Source organism: Cetorhinus maximus, chromosome 15 (assembly GCF_964194155.1).
Source record: "Cetorhinus maximus chromosome 15, sCetMax3.hap1.1, whole genome shotgun sequence".
NCBI classification, from domain to species: Eukaryota; Metazoa; Chordata; class Chondrichthyes; order Lamniformes; family Cetorhinidae; genus Cetorhinus; species Cetorhinus maximus.
This window is the reverse complement of record NC_135893.1, coordinates 38,406,244-38,425,676: the sequence shown is the minus strand read 5'-3', so window position 1 is coordinate 38,425,676 and position 19,433 is coordinate 38,406,244. Positions and strand designations below refer to the sequence as shown.

General features: G+C 42.1%; 1 protein-coding gene across 4 annotated transcripts in view; it reads right to left on the bottom strand.

Moving 5' to 3' along the window:
• The window catches only part of LOC144691205 (tyrosine-protein kinase STYK1), a 72,002-nt gene that overhangs the window by 23,145 nt on the left and 29,424 nt on the right, over positions 1-19,433 (bottom strand). For 3 of the 4 annotated variants that reach the window (XM_078559263.1, XM_078559266.1, XM_078559264.1), the window contains 2 exons: positions 8,472-8,653; positions 3,484-3,567 (listed from right to left, as the gene is read on the bottom strand). In XM_078559263.1, coding sequence (XP_078415389.1) covers positions 3,484-3,567; positions 8,472-8,653 — 266 coding nt within the window. The remainder of the gene's footprint in view (positions 1-3,483; positions 3,568-8,471; positions 8,654-19,433) is intronic. The other variant, XM_078559265.1, reaches the window with a different exon arrangement.

Sequence of the window (19,433 nt, the reverse complement as noted above, 5' to 3'; positions counted from 1 at the left end):
TTGTCTATGACCCTGTAAGTTCCTCAACTCCAAGTAACTGTACAACTCCTTTTTAAAGTTATCTATAGAATCGGCTTCCATCATCTTTTCAGATAAAACATTCCAGGTTCTGATAGCTGTCTGGGTAAATTTTTTTTAAAAATCACCTCCCTGCTTAATCTTTGTCAATGAATCTGAATCTATGATTTTTGGTTATTGTCCCACTTCCCAAAAATTAAAGATTTGCGTTTATATTGCTCTTCTCACAACTACACTCTAAGTCCTCTACAGCCAATGCAGTACTTTTTGAAGTGTAGTTACTGTTGTAATTTAGGAAATGCAGCAGCCAATTTGCACACAACAAACTCCCACAAACAGCAATGTGATCATGGCCAGGTTATCTGATTTTTTTGTAATGTTGTTTGAGGGATAAATATTGGATAAGACTTCAGGGATAATTCCCCTTCTCTTATTCGAAATAGTGCGATGGGATCATTTACGTCCACCTGAGAGCGCAGACACAGTTTCTGTTTACTATCGCCTCCAAAATACAGTGCATCTCCTCCAAAATTTCAACACTCTCGCAGTAACGCACTGAAGACTCAGTCTTGAGTTTTGTGCTCAAGTCCTGGAGTGGGACTTGAACCCACAAAGGCATGTGTGTTGGCAACTGAGCCATGGCTGACATCTAAAGGAAATAATTTTCCCCTATCTACTCCAGAAGAACTTCTCAGGATCTTGAAAACCTTTAATCCACCAGCTCTTAACGTTCCCTTTTCCAAGGGAAACAGTCCTAACTTTAAAAACCCCACCCCACAACAACTCCCTCATTCCCGGCAATTCTCTTCCACAGCTTTTCTAAGGCTTTTATATCTTTCCCAAAGTGTGGTGCCTAAAATTGTCCACAATACACCAGCTGAGGCCTAACTAGTAACTTATAAGCCCAATTAACCTATATGTTTTTTCTTAATTGCCTTATCAACTTGTCCTGTCACCCTTAAGGATTCGTGAATATGAACACCAAAGTCTCTCTGTTCATCAACATTTTTCAAAACCCTGCCAGTTATGGTGTACTGTCTTTCCTTATTAGATCTCCAAAAGTGCATTGCTTCACATTTCTCCACATTGAAGTCCATCTGTCATAACTTTGCCCATTTCACCATCTTGTCTATTTTACACTGAAGCCTAGAACTGTTCGCATCACTATCTATTACTTCACCAAATTTCATATCATATACAAACTTTATAATGCTGCTCCCTACACCCAAGTCTGGATTGTTTATAAAAATTGAAAAGAGTAATGGACACAAAATTCATCCTCCAAAACCACTTCTCAGTTTGAGGACCATCCACCCAAAACCACTTTTTCTTTCCACCCTTTCTTAATCCATACCACCATTTCCCCTTAATTCCATGGGCTTCCATCTTCTCTTAATAAGCCTCTTGTATGGTACTTAGAATCATAAAAAGCTTACGGCACACAAAGAGGCCACTTGTGCCTGTGCTGGCCGAAAAATCAGCCACCCAAACTAATCCCACTTTCCAGCATTTGGCCCTGCAGGTTACGGCACTTGAGATGCATACCCAGGCACCTTTTAAATGAGTTAAGGATTTCTGCCTCTACCACCCTTTCAGGCAGTGAGTTCCAGAGGCCCACAACCCTCTAGATGAAATTTATTTTTCCTCATCTCCCCTCTAATCATTCTACCAGTCACTTTAAATCTATTAACCCTTAGTCAATAACCTCTCTCTGCTAAGGTAAATAGGTCCTTCCCATCCACTCTGTCCAGGCCCCTCACATATTTGTACATCTCAATCAAATCTCCCTTCAGCCTCCTCTACTCCAAGCATAACAGCCCTAGTCTATCCAATCTTTCCTCGTAGCTGCAATTTTCCAGTCCTGGCAAGGTGGCAACATCCTTGTAAATCTCCTCTGTACGTACTTTAATGGAATTATATCCTTTCTGTAATGAGGTGACCAGAACTGCACACAAGTGCTCAAGTTGGGGCCTAACTAATGTTTTATATAGTTCCATGCGTTGTTGAATGCCTGCTGAAGGTCCATATACACAACATCTACTGCACTATTTAGATTAGTGTTGCCTCAAAGAATTCAATCAAGTTAGTCAAACAGGCCATGCTAGCCTCTCTGTTGGCTCTCCTTGATTAACCCTAAATACCTACTGTCGATTAATATTGATTGCAGTTTCCAATTTATAAATTTAGAATCATTACCTGATGAATTAGCCCTTCAAGAATTAATATCCTTCCATCAAAGATGTATTGGCATCCAAAAATCTCTAAAATTCAATTAGAATTTTAGAGCACACAAGGAGGCTATTCATACCGTGCCACCAGTGTTGGTTCTCCGAAACAGCAACGCACTCTAACCCGACTGGTTTCATTCCTCTACCCTTTCTCCATACTCAATTTTTATGTTTCAAGTATTTATCCATTTCTTTTTTATACTCTATTATAGATTCTGCTTCTCCCACTATTTCTGGTCAGGCATTCCATGTTAACAGCTCTCTGCATAAAGAAAAATCCTCCTAAATTCCTTTGCTTTTTTTAATGATTTTAAATCCATGCCTTCTCATTACAAACTCATGGATCCTTGCTATTATAAAGCTATTAATGAAACATTTGCCCTTTTGGGAACACATGTTTAAAGCATCCAACATCTTCCTGAGTGAATGAGCAACAAGTTTTAGGAGAAGCTGGGGTTGAGTTGTGCTTATAATTTGCCTTCTTCCCTTTATGAAAGGCGGCGGAACAGCACAGGGAATCTTGGCAAGTCAATTGGTTGTGTCACTCAAACTAAGCATCTGACATTGGCATTTTCTTTGTACATATTTTTGGCGAGAAACCAATTCCTGGCACTGATATCTCTCATGGTCTGATGATTGGTCATACATCTGAAACATTAACTCTGTTTCTCTCTCCACAGATGCTGCCTGATCTGCCGAATATATCCAGCATTTTCTGTTTTAATTTCAGATTTCCAGCTTCTTTGGCATTTTGCTTTTGTAAAATTAGTTTAAGTCTGGGCCAAGTGCAGAACAATTATCTGACAATTAGATGCATCATCCCAAATGTGAATGTGACTATTTGTTACGGTAGTTAAGCTGTACTTTCTCTTGCTAAAATAATGCTGGCTATTCCAAATTTTGGTAAACTCTGTTTTAGTGGACAGACCTGATAGGGAATTTATGCGATACGGCCCCAGCTTATTTCACTTCAGACTCTTAAGGCCAGCTGGTGAAAAGAAATGGCCTTTTACCTAGAGTTTGGGCTAGATTCAAACTCAAGCCTCAGGAATGAAAGAATATAATCCAGTACAACCCAGTCAGACTAAGAATTTATAACAATTAAAATTCACTGTATATCTTTATGGGTGACTAACTATAGTATCTAGCCAGTTTCACTAATGAAAATACAGGGCAGAAATCCATGTGTTATCTCTGGTGCAAACAAATTAAAGCAAAATTCTAAGTGTAAACCTACCAGTCCACATGCTACTTGTTTTACAATGCTGTACACACTTTTCTCTGTGAGTCTCAGTACAACTTCTCCAGATCTAGCTTCAGTCTATTAATAGAGAAAAAAAAAATAGGCATTAGAAAAATAAACCGGGTACTCCAGGTAAAATCTAACATGGTCCAAACATTGAATTCCCTGAGGATACAATAAATTTCAGCTTTATTCCATAATTTAGAAAGATGGTGCAAACTGTAAATCTGGATTAGAATAAAATGTTCATTGTAGAGTATTTTAATGCTCATTATATTGAATATTGGTGGTTGGGTGCAGATCCAGAGACACATAAGCAAGTTCTTATTTAAAAACTTTGGCAAAAGGATAATTCACATTCATGGTCTAGAAATGTCTGACAGGTGTGAAGAGGGGGAAAGAATGGATTTGCCTCACAAATATTAAGGGTGACAAAGTGGTTGCAAAACCTGAGAGAACTACAGAATATCGGATGGTCCAGTACAGAAACAGGCAAGTCAAACCATCCATTCTGTGCCAGTATGTTATGAGCTGCCCAGTCCAATTTGACTAACACACTCAACTTAGTTTCCCTTTTTAAAAATAATTCTCTGCATTGTTCGAACAGTGGTTTGTGGAAGAAAATTCCATATTATAATTATCCTCTACAAAGAAATGGTTCTACCCTTTCCTTTAATTCTTTGCCTTTATCTTAAAACATTGTGTTCTCTTTTAAGCTTTCACTGGACATGCAAAAGAATTCACCACTATGGTGGACAGGAAGGCCCGATACACTATAGTCCATATGGGTCCATAACCAAGGGGTGTAGATTTAGGGCAAGAGGGGATTTGAGGGAAAACATTTTCACCCACAGCAGATCTGACATTCACTGCCAGAAGCTGTGATAGAGGCAGAAACCTTCATAACATTTAAAATAGCACTTGGATTTGCAATTGAAGTGGCATAACCTACAAGGATTACATGGACCTACACGGACCAAAAGAATTGGAAAGTGGGAATAGGCTGAATGGCTCCTCGTCGGCCAGCACAGACTCAATGGGCCAAATGGCCTCCTCTTGTGCTGTAAATTTCCATGATTTCTATTGTTCTATGATACTTACTTTACCAGAACCATCTGTAAATCTAGAAGATCTCTAGGAAGTCATCCCTTAACCCTCTCAGCTCCAGTGGAAAAGCCCTAACTTCTCAAATCTGTCTCCATTATAGTAACCCTTCAAGCCTGAAAATAGTTTCTCTCTTTACCCTATTTAATTCTTTTGTCATTTTAAATACCTCAATTAGGTTATCCCTCAACTTTCCAAGTTCAAACATTATGCAATCTATCTTCATAATTTAACTCTTCAAACCCTAGTATTCTGGTGAATCTTCCAAGGCCAATATATCTGTCCTCAGGTGCAGTATTAATAAATGGGACCCGACCAAGACTTTAGCATTACTTTGCATTCTAGCTCCTTTAAGTTAAAGGTCAACATTCCATTAGCCTTTTGGATTAGTTCTTGTACCAGCATACCTGCTTTTAGTAAATCAGTAGAAATGAACACTTTCATCATGTTAAAATAACTCTGAACCAATGCTTTGTTTCTCTACTACAACCATTACCACTCCCTTTGCCTTTTGTTCCATGACATATTTGCTACTTAATCTCTCACTCCCGCTAACCTATCCCTTTTGTTCTATCTCTCCCTCTGACCTTCAACAGCATCAAGCCCATCACATTTCTAGCTCCCTTCGGTGCCAAAGAAGTTATATTCCACTCAAAACATTGGGCCGTAACTTCCTCGGACTGGCAATCAGCATTGGATTGCCATTCCGTGCCCAATTACTTATGTGATTTTTCTTCCAATCCTCTCTTGCCGGACTTTCCGACTCACACCGGGCAAGTTCCAGGCAGTGCAGCTCTTCCCCGGGGCCCAGCACCCAAGTCCAGCTCCATTGAAGTGAAGGACACGCCCCTTTTCTCTCAGCACGAACTGCTATAAACCAGGTAAGTTAAAGGTCCTATTGAAAATTTAAAGGTGCTTGACCGGCCAGGGAGAAGGATAGGAGGTCAGGGGGGTTCGGGCCAGGTTGGGAGGTATGGTATCAGGTTCCAGTTGGGCTTGCATGGGGGATTTGGTCAGGTCAGGTTGGGCCTGCGGGGATGGGGAAGGCCTGAAGTATGTGTGTGTGGGGGTGAGAGTTGAGCCCCTGGAGAGAAGAGGTGGGGCTGGGGGGCAGGGACGAGTCCTGTGCAGGTGGAGTGAATCCCATCCCAGAAGGAAAAAATAGTTCGGACCTGTACTCATATTTACCAGTTTTACTGGTGTTCCATTTTAAGGTGTACAAGCTCTGTTTGGACCAGTATTCTTATTTCCCAGCTTTAACTGTTTTTTCCTCCTGGGATGGGGTGTCAGGAGTGTGGCGAATACTGTGGGGTGGGGGGGGGGGGGGGGGGGGGGGGGGGGTAGAGAGAGAGAGAGAGAGAGGTAGTATGGGGTGTGGGTGAAGCCCCGTTTGTGGGGCAGGGGGTCTGGATTTGTACAATAGTTACCCAGAAGTTAGAAGAGGTTTTAATTTTTCTAGCTTTTTCTGGGTAACTACTAGTGCAACACGGTTGGAACCATCTGAGGTTTGCGATTTAAATCGCATTTTCAGATGTTTCCCAGTGCAGGGCAATTGCCCAGAAGTTAGCACTTCTGGGCAATTGCCATGCAAACTGTTACCTGGGAACTTCCAAAGGGGATTCCTCACCGCATCTCTGGGGTACCCCTCAAATACGACACTGGGGAGCTCGGAAGTTAGGGCCTATTAGATCTGTTTCTCTCTCCACTGATGCTGCCAGACCTGCTGAGTATTTCCATCACTTCCTGTTCTTAGTTACTATATTTACTATAATTTATTATATATATCAAGTTTCTTTCCATTATGAAAATCATCCCATTTTTCTTTCTTGGGCCAAAGTGAATAACCTCACATTTCCCCACATTGAATTCCATTTCCATAGTTCTGCCTGCTCATTTAATATATGTCCATTTTAACTTTATCCTCTCATCTACAGGACTTATTGTTCCTGCTGTCATCTACAAATTTGGATATATAACTCTCTACTCCTTTATACAAGTCATTCATCTGGCCTACAATGGAGATCCCTGGGGAACATCACTTTACACATCCTGCCAATCAGATTACTTACTATCTATCCCTATTCTCCGTCTCCTAGCTTCCAACCACTAACCAATCCATGTCACAAGGTTACCCCCAATTCTGTACGATTTAATTTTTGCTGATAATCTCTAATGTAGAGCATCATAATCAAATGTTTTTCGGCAGTCCATAAAGACAACATCCATAGACACTCCTGTATTGACCACGTTAATGACCTCCCCATAAAATTCAAGTGGATTATAATCAGCTGTCTTTCACAAGTTAACACTGGCTCTTTCTGATCAGTTCATCTTTGTCCAACTACTCGGTCAAATGATAAACTGCAGTAATTTCCTAACAACTGACATTAAACTGGTAGATTTGTAATTTCCAGGTCTGTATTTACCTTCCATCTCTCTCAAACAATGGAGCAACATTTGCGATTTGACACTCCAAAAGCCACAATTACTGAATCCAGACACCTTTGGGAAATTGCTTCTGTAACAATGCCTCTAATTTCTTCACCTATTTCCCTTCGTTACCCTGGGGTAGAAACCATCAGCTCTTGGAGGGTTGTTTGTCTTAAATCAGATTATTTTCTGCATTACCATTTCTTAGTTATATTAATTCAGTAAATTTCTCCCCTTGACTTGTACCACTGAAGTTTGGTTCTATTCCTCTGTGAGAATGAATGCAATATGATCAATTAGCTAGTCTGTTATGTTTAATTATCTATTACAGCTTCACATGCATCTCACTGTAATGGACCACACATTCCTCCCACCCCCATTTCCACTCTGGAAATATATTCCACAAAACTTTTACCATTACTTTTGGTATTCATTGTAACAGCAACCTTTATTTACATAGCACTTCTAATGCCTTTTAAAAAGGAACTACAATAATCATGGGAGGTTTTAATCTTCATATAGATTAGATGAATCAAACTTGCAAAGGTAGACTAGACAATGAGTTCATAGAATATATTTGGGGCATTTTTTGAGAACAACATGTTCTGGAACCAAGGGCCAGGCTATTTTAGAGATCTGGTAATGTGGTTAATCTGGTTTAAATAATTACCTATTAGTAAAAGGGTCCTCTAGGCAAAAGTAATCATCGCACGATGAATTCCACTTTCAGTTTGAGGGTAAGAAATCTCGGTCTGAAACTAGTGATTTAAACTTAAATAAAGGCAATTACAAGGATATTGTGATGAAATCAATAATTTTGTGTGGATTTTTTTAACTGTGTTTTTAAGTTAGCACCTGTGGAAGTGACCCTTGGTTGACTGGAGATTGTCACATTTAAGGCACAGAATGTTCCAGATTGTTACATCTGATTGTCTCCAGGCAGGCGGCTTTACCCTGTTGGGAGGTATCACAGCTTATGAGTCAGTTCAAGGGTTAGAGAACAACAGTTAGAAGACAGTGCACCTGGCCAATATTTGCCCTTGAACCAGCATCACTGTCTGGCCATTCATCTGTTTGCATGTTTGCGGGAGATTGCTGTGTGCAAACTGCTGAGTTTCCCAAATTACAACAGTGACTACACTTCACATATTTAATTGGCTGTAAAGTGCTTTTAGACACCCTGGGATCATGAAAGGTGTTATGCAAATGAAAATTCTTTATTTTTAACCACAACCACTTGCACCTTTGTCCTTCTATATGCTTAATTCTTGTGGCATGCTAGCACAGTATTTACACGGCACGTCCAGTTCAGTTTCTGGTCAGTGGTGGAGTGGTTTGATGATGGTGATGCCATGATCATTATTTAATTATAATTAGGGAACCGACACTTTCAGTCATACCTCATTAAATGCTCGGGAATTATACAACACAATAAGTTATTCACAAACCTCACGTAATTGCCACAAGGAATGCAATAGGCATCCCCCACTCACATACTCCAGAAACAGGTAAAGGGGCAGTGTCTGTGTTCGACATCCCAACAGTTTCACAATGGACTCATGGTTACAAACTTTCATGTGGAACTTCAACAGGTCCAAGAAATCTAATATCTCCTTTCCATTTGCATTATCTATGGAAAACAAGCCAAAAACACAATTCAGCTTTATAGATTATGGAAACAGTATGGTTGGAAACAGGCAAGGATCGAACAAACTTTACAGCGAGCTAAACGTGGGACTAGGATTTCGGACGGTCTCATGAGAGAGCATGACCTTCCTCACAGGGTCCAGAGGAGCACTTATGTTCCACCTGGACTCTCAAAAAGGACATTTTTTTTGACTTACCTGGATAGCCTCTTCTCCCTTCCTGCCAGCTTCCAACCTGATTCAGCCTGGCAGTAAAACCCATCCAAGCTCAGGCTCTGGTTATGATGGCACAGGAAGACCCAGTTTACAGAGATTCCTGCCCGTTTTGGGCAGACACGTGATCCATATGCAGAACGAGAAAGGGCCAAGTACTGCGCAGGCAAGTAGTTTGCCCATTCTTAACTGTTCACCCGCCACTGGGCATGAGGTGTTAAAATCAACCTCGTGGATAAGTGAGAATATAGCTCCCTCCGCTGACAAAACTCTGCTACAACCCCAAAAGCAGAACAACATCCCACAAATATCACTGCAGGAGAAATTATTTCCACCACAAGCTAACTGATCAAAAGCAAAACAAAGTTCTTGGATAAAAGAAACCATTTAGCCTAGTGTCCTAGTATTCCATTATTTCTTCATATTATTATAGTTTTATTATCGTATTAATGAGCCAGGCCTTCCGGTCTCCGGATAGTTGGAGCCCGGACATACAGTTCAAGATGCACGTTGGGACCCCACAGAAGTCCCGCCATGCTGACCTCTGTGGGAATTGCCCTGGATGTTTGAACTGCCAATGGGCAATTTCCTCTCCTCCCTGGGACCCTCCATGAATGCCTCCAACTCGGAGTTAGAGTCGGAGACTTCAGACAGTTCCGTAGAACTTAGCTGAATAGTTACCCAGGAAATGTTAGACAGATTAAAACCTAGTTCAAATTCTGCTTAACTACAGAATTTATAGCTCCCCAATACTCACAATGACTACCCCCCTGACCCGACTACCCAACTACCCCCCACCATCCAACTATCCCTCCTATCCTGACTACCCCCCACCCACCAGATGGCTGTCCTTCCCATCCAGATCCGACTACCCCCATCACCCAACCCCACCCAGTCGTTCATTTATCTACTCACCTATTCACACACCTTCATCCATTCACTAACAATCACATAGGATCTTTAAACTTAGCATACAGCAGCTAGTGCCGTAAAAAGATGGGGTGACTTGTCTTCCCTCACAACGCCATAGTACTGTGATGGAGCTCTCTGATGGATGCTGCACTCTGCATTTCTGGAGAAGCCAAGCTGGAAAGACCCAGCAAGAAACATGGAGTAGCCTCTGGGCATGGAAAAGTTTGAGAAGAGCAGCAATCCGATCATGATAACTGCTTCATACAAGATCTGAACCATCATATTTAGTCGATGAGCTGAATGGCCTCCTTGTGCCGTAAATGAGTTTTTGACCCATAAAGTCGTAAAATGCCTCAAGACAAGGAGCATAACCAGAAACATATTGACACAGAAGCAAAGGAGGACACATGGTGCCAAGTGACCAAAAGCTTAGTCAAAGATTTTAAGGATGGTCTTAAAGGAGAGTGATAGAGAGACGAAGAGGAATTCCAGAGCACAGGGTCTAGATGGCCAAAGGTGCACCCACCAATGGCAGAGTGAAGGAAATCAGAGTTCCACAGAAGGCCAGAGTTGGAGACCAACAGAGTTCGAGAAGGGTTGTAGGAGGTTGCAGAGAGGAGCAAGGCCAAGGAGAGATGAGAATTTTAACAATTGAGGTGTGGCAGAACAAGGAGTAAATGTGGGTCAATGAGCACAGGGATGATAGATAAATGAGACTTGGTGCAAGTTAAGGTATGGGCAGAGGAGTTTTGGATATGCTGAAGTCAATGTCAATAAGGAATTCATGACCACAAACTATTCATCCATGTAGTAACTGGTTGATGTTAAGTAAAACCTTGCATATTATGTGCTTGTAAAGCATATCAATGTATTTCATATGAATATACAAAATAGGAGCAGAAATAAGCCATTCGGCCCCTTGAGCCTGCTCCACCATTTGATAAGATCATGGCTGATCTGTTTGTGTTTCGAGTTTTACATTCCCATCTACCCCCAATAACCTTTGATCCCCTTGCCTAACAAGAATCTGCCTTAAAAATATTCAGTGACCCCGCTTCCACCGCCTTCTGAGGCAGAGTTCCGAAGTCGCACAACCCTTAGAAAAAAATTGTCCTCACCTCTGTCCTAAACGGGCGACCCCCTAATTTTAAAACATTGCCCCCTAGTTTTGGACTCACCCACAAAAGGAAACATCCTTTCCATATCCACCTTGTCAAGGCCGTTCAGGATCTTATATACTTCAATCAAGTCACTCCTCACTCTTCTAAACTCCAGTGGAAACAAGCCCAGCCTGTCCACCCTATCCTTATAAGACAACCCACTCATTCCAGGTATCAATCTAGTGAACCTCCTCTGAACCACCTCCAAATTATTTACATCCTTCCTTAAATGAGACGACCAAAACTGCACACAATATTCAAATTGCAGTCTCAAAATGCTCTGTATAACTGAAGCATAACATCCTTACTTTTATGTTCAATTCTTCTCATAATAAAGGATAGCATTCCATTAGCTTTATTAATTACTTACTGTACCTGCATATTAACTTTGTGACTCATGCACGAGAACATCTAGATCCTCTGCAGCTCAGAATTCTGCAGTCATTCTCCGTTTAAGTAATACTCTGCTTTTTTATTCTTCCTGCCAAAGTGAACAACTTCACATTTTCCCACATTATACTCCATCTGCCAGATGTTTGCCCACTCACTCAACTTATCTATATCCATCTGCAAACTCTTTGTCCTCTTCACAACATACTTTCCTACCTATCTTTGTCTCGTCTGCAATTTTAGCTACAATGCCTTTGTTCTCCTCATCCAAGTCATTGATATAAATTGTAAAAATTTGAGGCCCCAGCAGAGACTCCTGCAGGAGTCTACTAGGCACATCCTGCCAAATCAGACAAAGACCCATTTATGCATAGTCGGTTTTCTGCCAGCCAGCCAATCCTCTATCCAGGCTAATATGTTACCCCCTCCACCTTGAGCTTTTATTTTCCGCAATAACTTTTGATGTGGCACCTTATCAAATGCCTTCTATAAATCCAAGTATAGCACATCTACAGGATCCCCTTTATCCACATTGCATGTACTCCTTCAAAGAAATCCAATAAATTGGTTAAACATGATTTCCATTTCACAAAACCATGCCGACTCTTCCCGATTATCCTGTGTTTTTGTAAGTGCCCAGTTAGCCAGCTATAACCTCTAATGACTAACTCTAACACCTTCCCCACGACCGATGTCAAGCCAACTGGCCTATACTTTCCTGTTTTCTGCCTCCCTCCCTTTTTGAATACAGGGGTTATATTTGCTACTTTCCAGCCTGATGGAACCTTTCCAGAATCTAGAGAATTTTGGAAAACTAACACCAACACATCTACTACCTTATTAGCCACCTCTTTTAAGACCCTAGGATGATGTCCATGTGGACTCAGAGACTTGTCAGCCCGCAGCTCCATCAGTTTGCTCACTACCGCTTCCATAGTGATTGTAATTTCACCAAGTTCCTCTCTCCCTTCCACTTCCCAATTTACAGCTATTACTGGAATGTTTTTTGCATCCTCTGTAGTGAAGACAGAAGCAAATTATTTGTTCATTTCATCCATCATTTCCTTATTAACTCCCCACTGTCACTCTCTAGAGGACCAACACTCACTTTACTTACTTTAATCCTTTTTAAATACCTGAAGCTATTGCTATCTGTTTTTACATTTCTAGCTAGCTTCTTCTCATACTCTAACTTCTCTCTCCTGATTAACCTTTTAGTCATTTTCTGCCGTTCTTTATATTCTAACCAATCATCTGAGCTGTCACTCATCCTTGCACAGTTATATGTTTTTCTTTAAGTTTGATGCTTTCCTTAACTTCTTTAGTTAACCACAGATGGTGGGTTCTCCCTTTAGAATTTTTCTTTGTAGTAGGAATGTACTTATTCTGAGTATTCTGAAAAATCCCCTTAAATATCTGCCACTGCTTCTCTGTTGATATATCCCTAGCCTAGTGTCCCAGTTCACTTCAGCTAGCTCAGCTTTCATGCCCACATAGTTGCCCTTATTTAAGTTTAAAATATTAGTCTTAGACCCATTCTTATCCCTTTCATATCGGATGTAAAATTCAATCATTTTGTGGTCACTGCTACCTAGGGGTGCCTTTACCCTAACATTATTAATTAATCCTGTCACATTACACAATAACAAGTCTAATTTAGCACGCTCTCTGGTTGGTTCCAGAACGTGCTGCTCTAAGAAACTCTCTCAAAAACATTCTATGAATTCCTCATCCTCGCTAATACTGCCAATCTGATTTTCCCAGTTTATATATAGGTGAAAGTCACCCATGATTATTGCTGTCATTTTATCACAAACACCCAATATTTATTCTTGTATTCTTGTTTGTCCTACATTGTGGTTACTATTAGGACCACTCCCACTAGTGACCTCTTTCCCCTATTATTCATCTCAACCCAAACTGAATCTACCTCCTGAGCCAAGGTCATCTCTAATTATTGCACAAATGGTATCCATAAGATTAACAGTGCTACGCCTCCACCTTTACCTATCTTCCCATTCTTCTTGAAAGCCATATACGCCCCAATATTCAGGACCCAATCTGTGTCATCCTGCAGCTACGTCTCCATAATGGCTATCAGATCATATTTATTTACTTCAATGTGCGCTATCAATTTGTTTACTTTGTTATGAGTGCATTCAGGTACAGAGCCTTTAGTTTTGTCTTTTTGTTATCTTTGTGACATCTAGTCTTGATTCTTGGTGCATGCTTAGGTTTTTTCTCTCTGCCCCTTCCTGCCGTTCTCCGACCCTCATTTCCCATATAACTATTTTCCTCTCTTACCTTGTCTTTACTCTTCGATATACCACATATTTCCACATTTGATCCCTTTCCCCCACTATTGTGTTTAAAACCCTCTCTATTTAAACAGTTCACAAGAACACTGGTCCCAGCACGGTTCAAGTGCAGACCGCCCCTACAGTACAGCCCCCACTTTCCCCAGTACTGGTGCCAGTGCCCCACAAACCGGAACCCACTTCTCCCACTCCAGTCTTTGAGCCACATGTTCATCTCTCTAATTTTATGTACCCTATGCCAATTTGCATGTGGTTCAGGTAATAACCCAGAGATCATAACCTTTGAGGTTCTGCTTTTCAATTTAGTACCTAGCTCCTCATACTCTCTATGCAGAACCTCATTCCTAGTTCTACTCATGTCATTGATACCTACATGGACCACAACAACCAGATCCTCCCCCTCCCACTGCAATTTCCCCTCCAGCCCTGAGCAGATGCCCCGAGCCCTGGTACTGGGCAGGCAACACAGCTGTCTGGACTCTTGCTCTTGGTTGCAAAGAACAGTGTCATTCCCCCTCACTATACTGCCCCCAACAACAAAAGATTAGAACATGGTAAGCAGTTGCTTTCACTGACACTGAAGGTCATTCATGTAAAGACCTGCTACACATCACATCACCATGTTCCACATCAGCACAACTTCAAGTTCAAACTTCAGATCATCTTTTCTTCAGATCGAGCAGGGAAGCTGATGAACGGCTCAAAACCTGCTTTCCCCAGGAAGCTATCCATATCTTTCACAGAGACACAGACAGACATATTTGTTAATTCATAACAGGTTTTGCTTCAGAGAAAGCGAGAATGGGAGGCAAAATTTCAGATCCTTTACAGAACAAGGGTTAGCATGGAGTTAAGAATCTATATTAGTTATTTTTAAATTATGTCATTAAATGTAGATTTTAGCCTAACCTATACATGAATAAATTCTGTGATTAAGGGCCCAGATCATTTTTTAAAAAGCTTCAAAGCTGTCAGCCTCAAGTACTCACCCAATGACAGCTAGGCTAAGGGATAGTCAACTCCCGCTGTCTGTACCCCCACTCTATTGCAAATTTGTTTACCTGCACAAATTTGTTTGTACACCTGATTGAGGTTTACGTTCCCAAAGCTTCTCTCATCCACAATTTAAAATGTTAAACTTCTCATCTAAACACATGTTGGTCCCGAAAGGTTAATAAAATATTGAATACAGAGGCCATAAAAAACGCGGCGCATTTTCTTCCCCACATAGAAAGTGCACACTGCGCATGTGCCATCTCTAACTGCACGTGGTTTGCTGTGATTTACAGGATACGGTAACTCCGGGCCAGTATTTTGGAGTCCAGGTACAGACAGCACTTTACTAAAAATGAGCAAGTGAGAGCCAAGCAGAAAATGTCCCAAGAAAGTGATGAGATTTGCACAGAAAGTCACAATCTTAGATAGACTGAAAAATGGTGCAGGTACTACCATGTTGGCCAGGGAATACTCTGGGAATGAATCCACAATCATGTACATTAAGCAACCTGGGGGAAAAATAAGTGCCAGTGTCAGTGTTTCTGGTAGTCATACTGCCAGGTTAACTTTTGTGAGCAGGAGAGATCCACACTTTGAGTAGCTTCTCCATTTCCTCTATGTGAATAGAGCACCAGCATCAAAGGCGGACCCCAGTTAACGGTCCAATCATTTGAAACAAAGCACTTGAATTGTACCAGTACATAGAGTAGTAAAGATGACGAAGGTGGTGCAGAAGGTGCTCCTCCTTTGACTTCCAAAGGATTCTCAGCTAGCACTGGATGGTTTGATCGCTTTAAAAAGCTTTTCGGTTGTATAATGTGAAGTTGGTGGGGGAGGCCGCTTCTGCTGACCATGCAGCTGCAGGAGAGTTTCCCAAGGTGCTGTAGGAATACACTGAGGAGAGAGGTTATCAGGCAGAGCAGGTCTTCAACACAGACAAAACTGGCTTGTTCTGGAAGAAGATGCCAAGTAGGGCCTACATTTCAAAAGAAGGAAAAACAGCTCCTGGGTTTAAAGCAGCAAAGGACAGCTTGACACTTCTGCTATGTGTCAATGTAGCTGGCTTTAAATGTAAACCAACACTGGTTCATAGGTCAGGAAACCCTTGAACTTTCAAAGGGAAAAATAAATATTGTTTGCCAGTCTTTAGGAAGGCTAACTGCAATGCCTGGGTTACCCATATTTGAAGACCAGTTTGCCAATTGCTTTGTGCCAGAGGTCCGCATTTATCCTAGGGAAAAGAACCTGTCTTTCAAAGTTTTACTAATCCTCGATAATGCACCTGGGCATCCACAGTCTTTCGCTGAGAACCATCCAGATGTTGACATTTTGTTTAGATCCCCAAATACAACCTCACTTATCCAACCAGTGAACCAGAGGGTCATTGCCTCATTCAAGGCTTACTACACCCAATGAAGTTTCAGCCAAATCTTTCATCTTCTGGAAGCAGACCAGTCAACTACATCCTATGATTGCTGGAAGCAATTCAACATCCTCATAGCAGTCGGCATAATTAAACATTCACAGGATGAAGTTTGTGCTTCAACCATAAATGCCTGCTGAAAAAAAACTTAGCCTGAGACTGTGAATGATTTCACAGGGTTCTCAATGTGGATTCTGAAGTGGCCAGGGTTGTTGACTTGGTGAAACAAGTTGGAGGGGAGGGCTTTGAAGATGTCACTATAGCTGAAGTGGATGAGTTGCTTCAATCTCATCAAGAGGAACTTTCTACAGAAGAATTGATTGAATTGATGAGATTAAATGAGCCTAAACAGGAGCAGGAGCAGGAAGAAGAGCCTAAAAAGGCTCAATTCACAACTAAGATTCACAATTCACAACCAAGCAGATCTCATAAGGTCAGCCGAGGATTTGAAGAAACAGGCGACAGATCACGATACAAAAATGGAAAGAAGCATTGCCTTCTGTTGAGCGATTGACAGCTATTGCTCCTTACAGAGAACTTAACAAAACTGAAAAACAAAAGGCGAAGCGGTCAACAATAATGTTGTTCTTTCCATCCACATCAACGCCTGCATCAGCCACGTCACCCACTCCCTCTACCTCCACTCTCAAGTACAATATGGTACCTGGACAGTACAGTCATGTACTGTAATTTATACTATTCTGTAATTGATATGTTTTACATTGTTCTTGTTTTCCTGCATTGCCAAACAATCTCTGCAGTAAAATTGTCTTAAATTTACTCAAAAAAACACTTTTTATTGCTTTTTTTTCCCTTTAAAAATGTCAAATTTTGAGATGGCTGGAACCTTTCTAATTCACTCCCATTATAAAGTATGTTCACCATTTGTGATTTCACCCTTTGAGAGATTTTGTGGGAACAGAACCCCCACGAATGGTGGAACTTTACTGTAATTTCAAAATTATAAAGCACACACACCCCATAATGACAGGCGCCCCCACACACACACACACGCTCGCCCCCCCACACACACACACACGCGCGCGTGCGCCCCCCCCCACACACACGCGTGCGCGCGCCCCCCCCACACACACACACACACACACACACACGCGCGCGCGCCCCCCCCCACACACACGCGCGCGCACGCCCCCCCCCACACACACGCGCGCGCACGCCCCCCCCACACACACGCGCGCGCACGCCCCCCCCACACACACGCGCGCGCACGCCCCCCCCCACACACGCGCGCGCGCGCCCCCCCCACACACACGCGCGCGCGCCCCCCCCACACACACGCGCGCGCGCCCCCCCCACACACACGCGCGCGCGCCCCCCCCACACACACGCGCGCGCGCCCCCCCCCACACATACGCGCGCGCCCCCCCCCACACACACGCGCGCGCCCCCCCCCACACACACGCGCGCGCACCCCCCCCCCACACACACACACGCGCACACGCCCCCCACACTTTCCTCTCCCTGTGAAAAGCATCTGACTGATGATTCAGATGATGCAATAGATTTCTAGGCACATTGTTTACAGTTAAGACATACACCACTGGGGCATTTATAGTTTATAAATAGGTGCCTTGCAGAACATTATCAGCAAAGATTACTGCTAATACCTTTCAAAAGAAATTGACTGCGATTGGTTCAAGTATGTGCTGTCCCATGTACTTCAATGAACACGTCCCCAGTTAGATTGAATTTTAGCTTGTAAACTATAATGTATTCACTTTTGGCTTGTCTTGCAATCACAAACAATGAAGTGGGCTTAACTTGGCATTGTCCAACTATGTAATCATACCAGCATGGCAAAACTACAAGAAACAAACCTTTAAAAAAAGCTCAAGAAATGGACCCTTAGGGCCGGATATTCCCCTTGGAGACGAAAGTCATTATTTGGGAGATTTCCTGACATTGGTCCTGCCTCCTGCCAGCATTGCTCGCCCATGCTACCTTCGCAGTGAATGGCAGGAGTCAGGGCTGCCACCTCCTGAAGCAGACCCAAGGTAGCAATGGAAGTGGGCTGATAATGAGGCAGATAGGTTTGAAGGCCCGCGCCTGTTCACTGGGACTTCGGCCAAGTTCTATACATGAATATTAAGCACCCTAGCCCTCACCCCTCTCCCACCCCCAATGCTTACTCCCCCAGTATCCACTATGGACAGAACTCAAGTCCTATAATAACATTGGGAGGTCTTTGAGATGTTTTTGAAACCATCAAAGAAAACAAACAGTGATTCAAAAACCTCCAAAATATACTCCTCTTAGGAGCTCAAACTGTCAATCCAAACAAAGCTCCCAGTTCCCTTGATGGCTATATCAATAATCCCTGCTGAGCTGAATCCATTAGTGGAGACCAGAGCTCAGCCAAGCATTCATAATGAGTCAAAATGCTTCCAGAGCTAAATACACTGAAACCTTTTAAATAGTGGAGCAGATGGCCCCCTGTTGCATTGCTTCAAAGGCTAAACAGATGACTGAGCTGTCAATCAAAGAAGTCACTCATCTGTTCAGTTATTTCAAAGGCTCAACAAATGGCCATCAATCAATGTAAAGATTAAAGCACAGGTTCCAAATGACACATTAAAATCTGAATCTCAATACCGCTGCATGCAGAAGAGCAATTTATGCATCTGAAAACTTTCACAATGATAGTCAATTTAATGGTCACTTACCTTTTAAGAACAGAAGTCCTATCATCAATCACTGCATTAAAAACATACTTAAATTATCATACAGCATCTAATTGTGACATGACGTTGGCAACAACTTTTTAAAACTTATCTGTCAAAAGGTTCCCAATTCCAGAATAGGCATCCCCCACGGCTCATGGCTCCTCTGACATGATGTGGTTCACACAAGCTTCATAAACCCACCCATCTCACTGAAAATCTCAAACTCAATGAAATTCAAAATTGAAGTTGGCATTGGCACTGCCAAATTTCTGCCTGTGTGCAAGTGCATTGGGTCGTGACCTGCCACGTTTTCTGCACTGATCAAAGTAGCAACCAGCGGGCATGAGGTAGCAATTTCAGATTTCCAGTCCCCCCACCACCCCACCCCTCCATTTGCTTGGGTTTGCCCCGTGTAGAGATGGCAAAGTAAGATCAGTAAGTACTACCATTGCTTACTATTATGCCTCTTGATTCAACTCAAGGAATGCTTCAATGGTGTAGTTTCGTGATAAAAGGAATTTTCTGCATTTCTTTCTACTGTATTGTGCTTAACCTATAGGATTTAAACTATTGAAATGGAGCTAGAGTAAAATCCAGAATATCAAAACTTGAATTCCAATTTGAATCTTCTAATTGGGCATTCAGTATAGCATGAAAGCTACCAATTA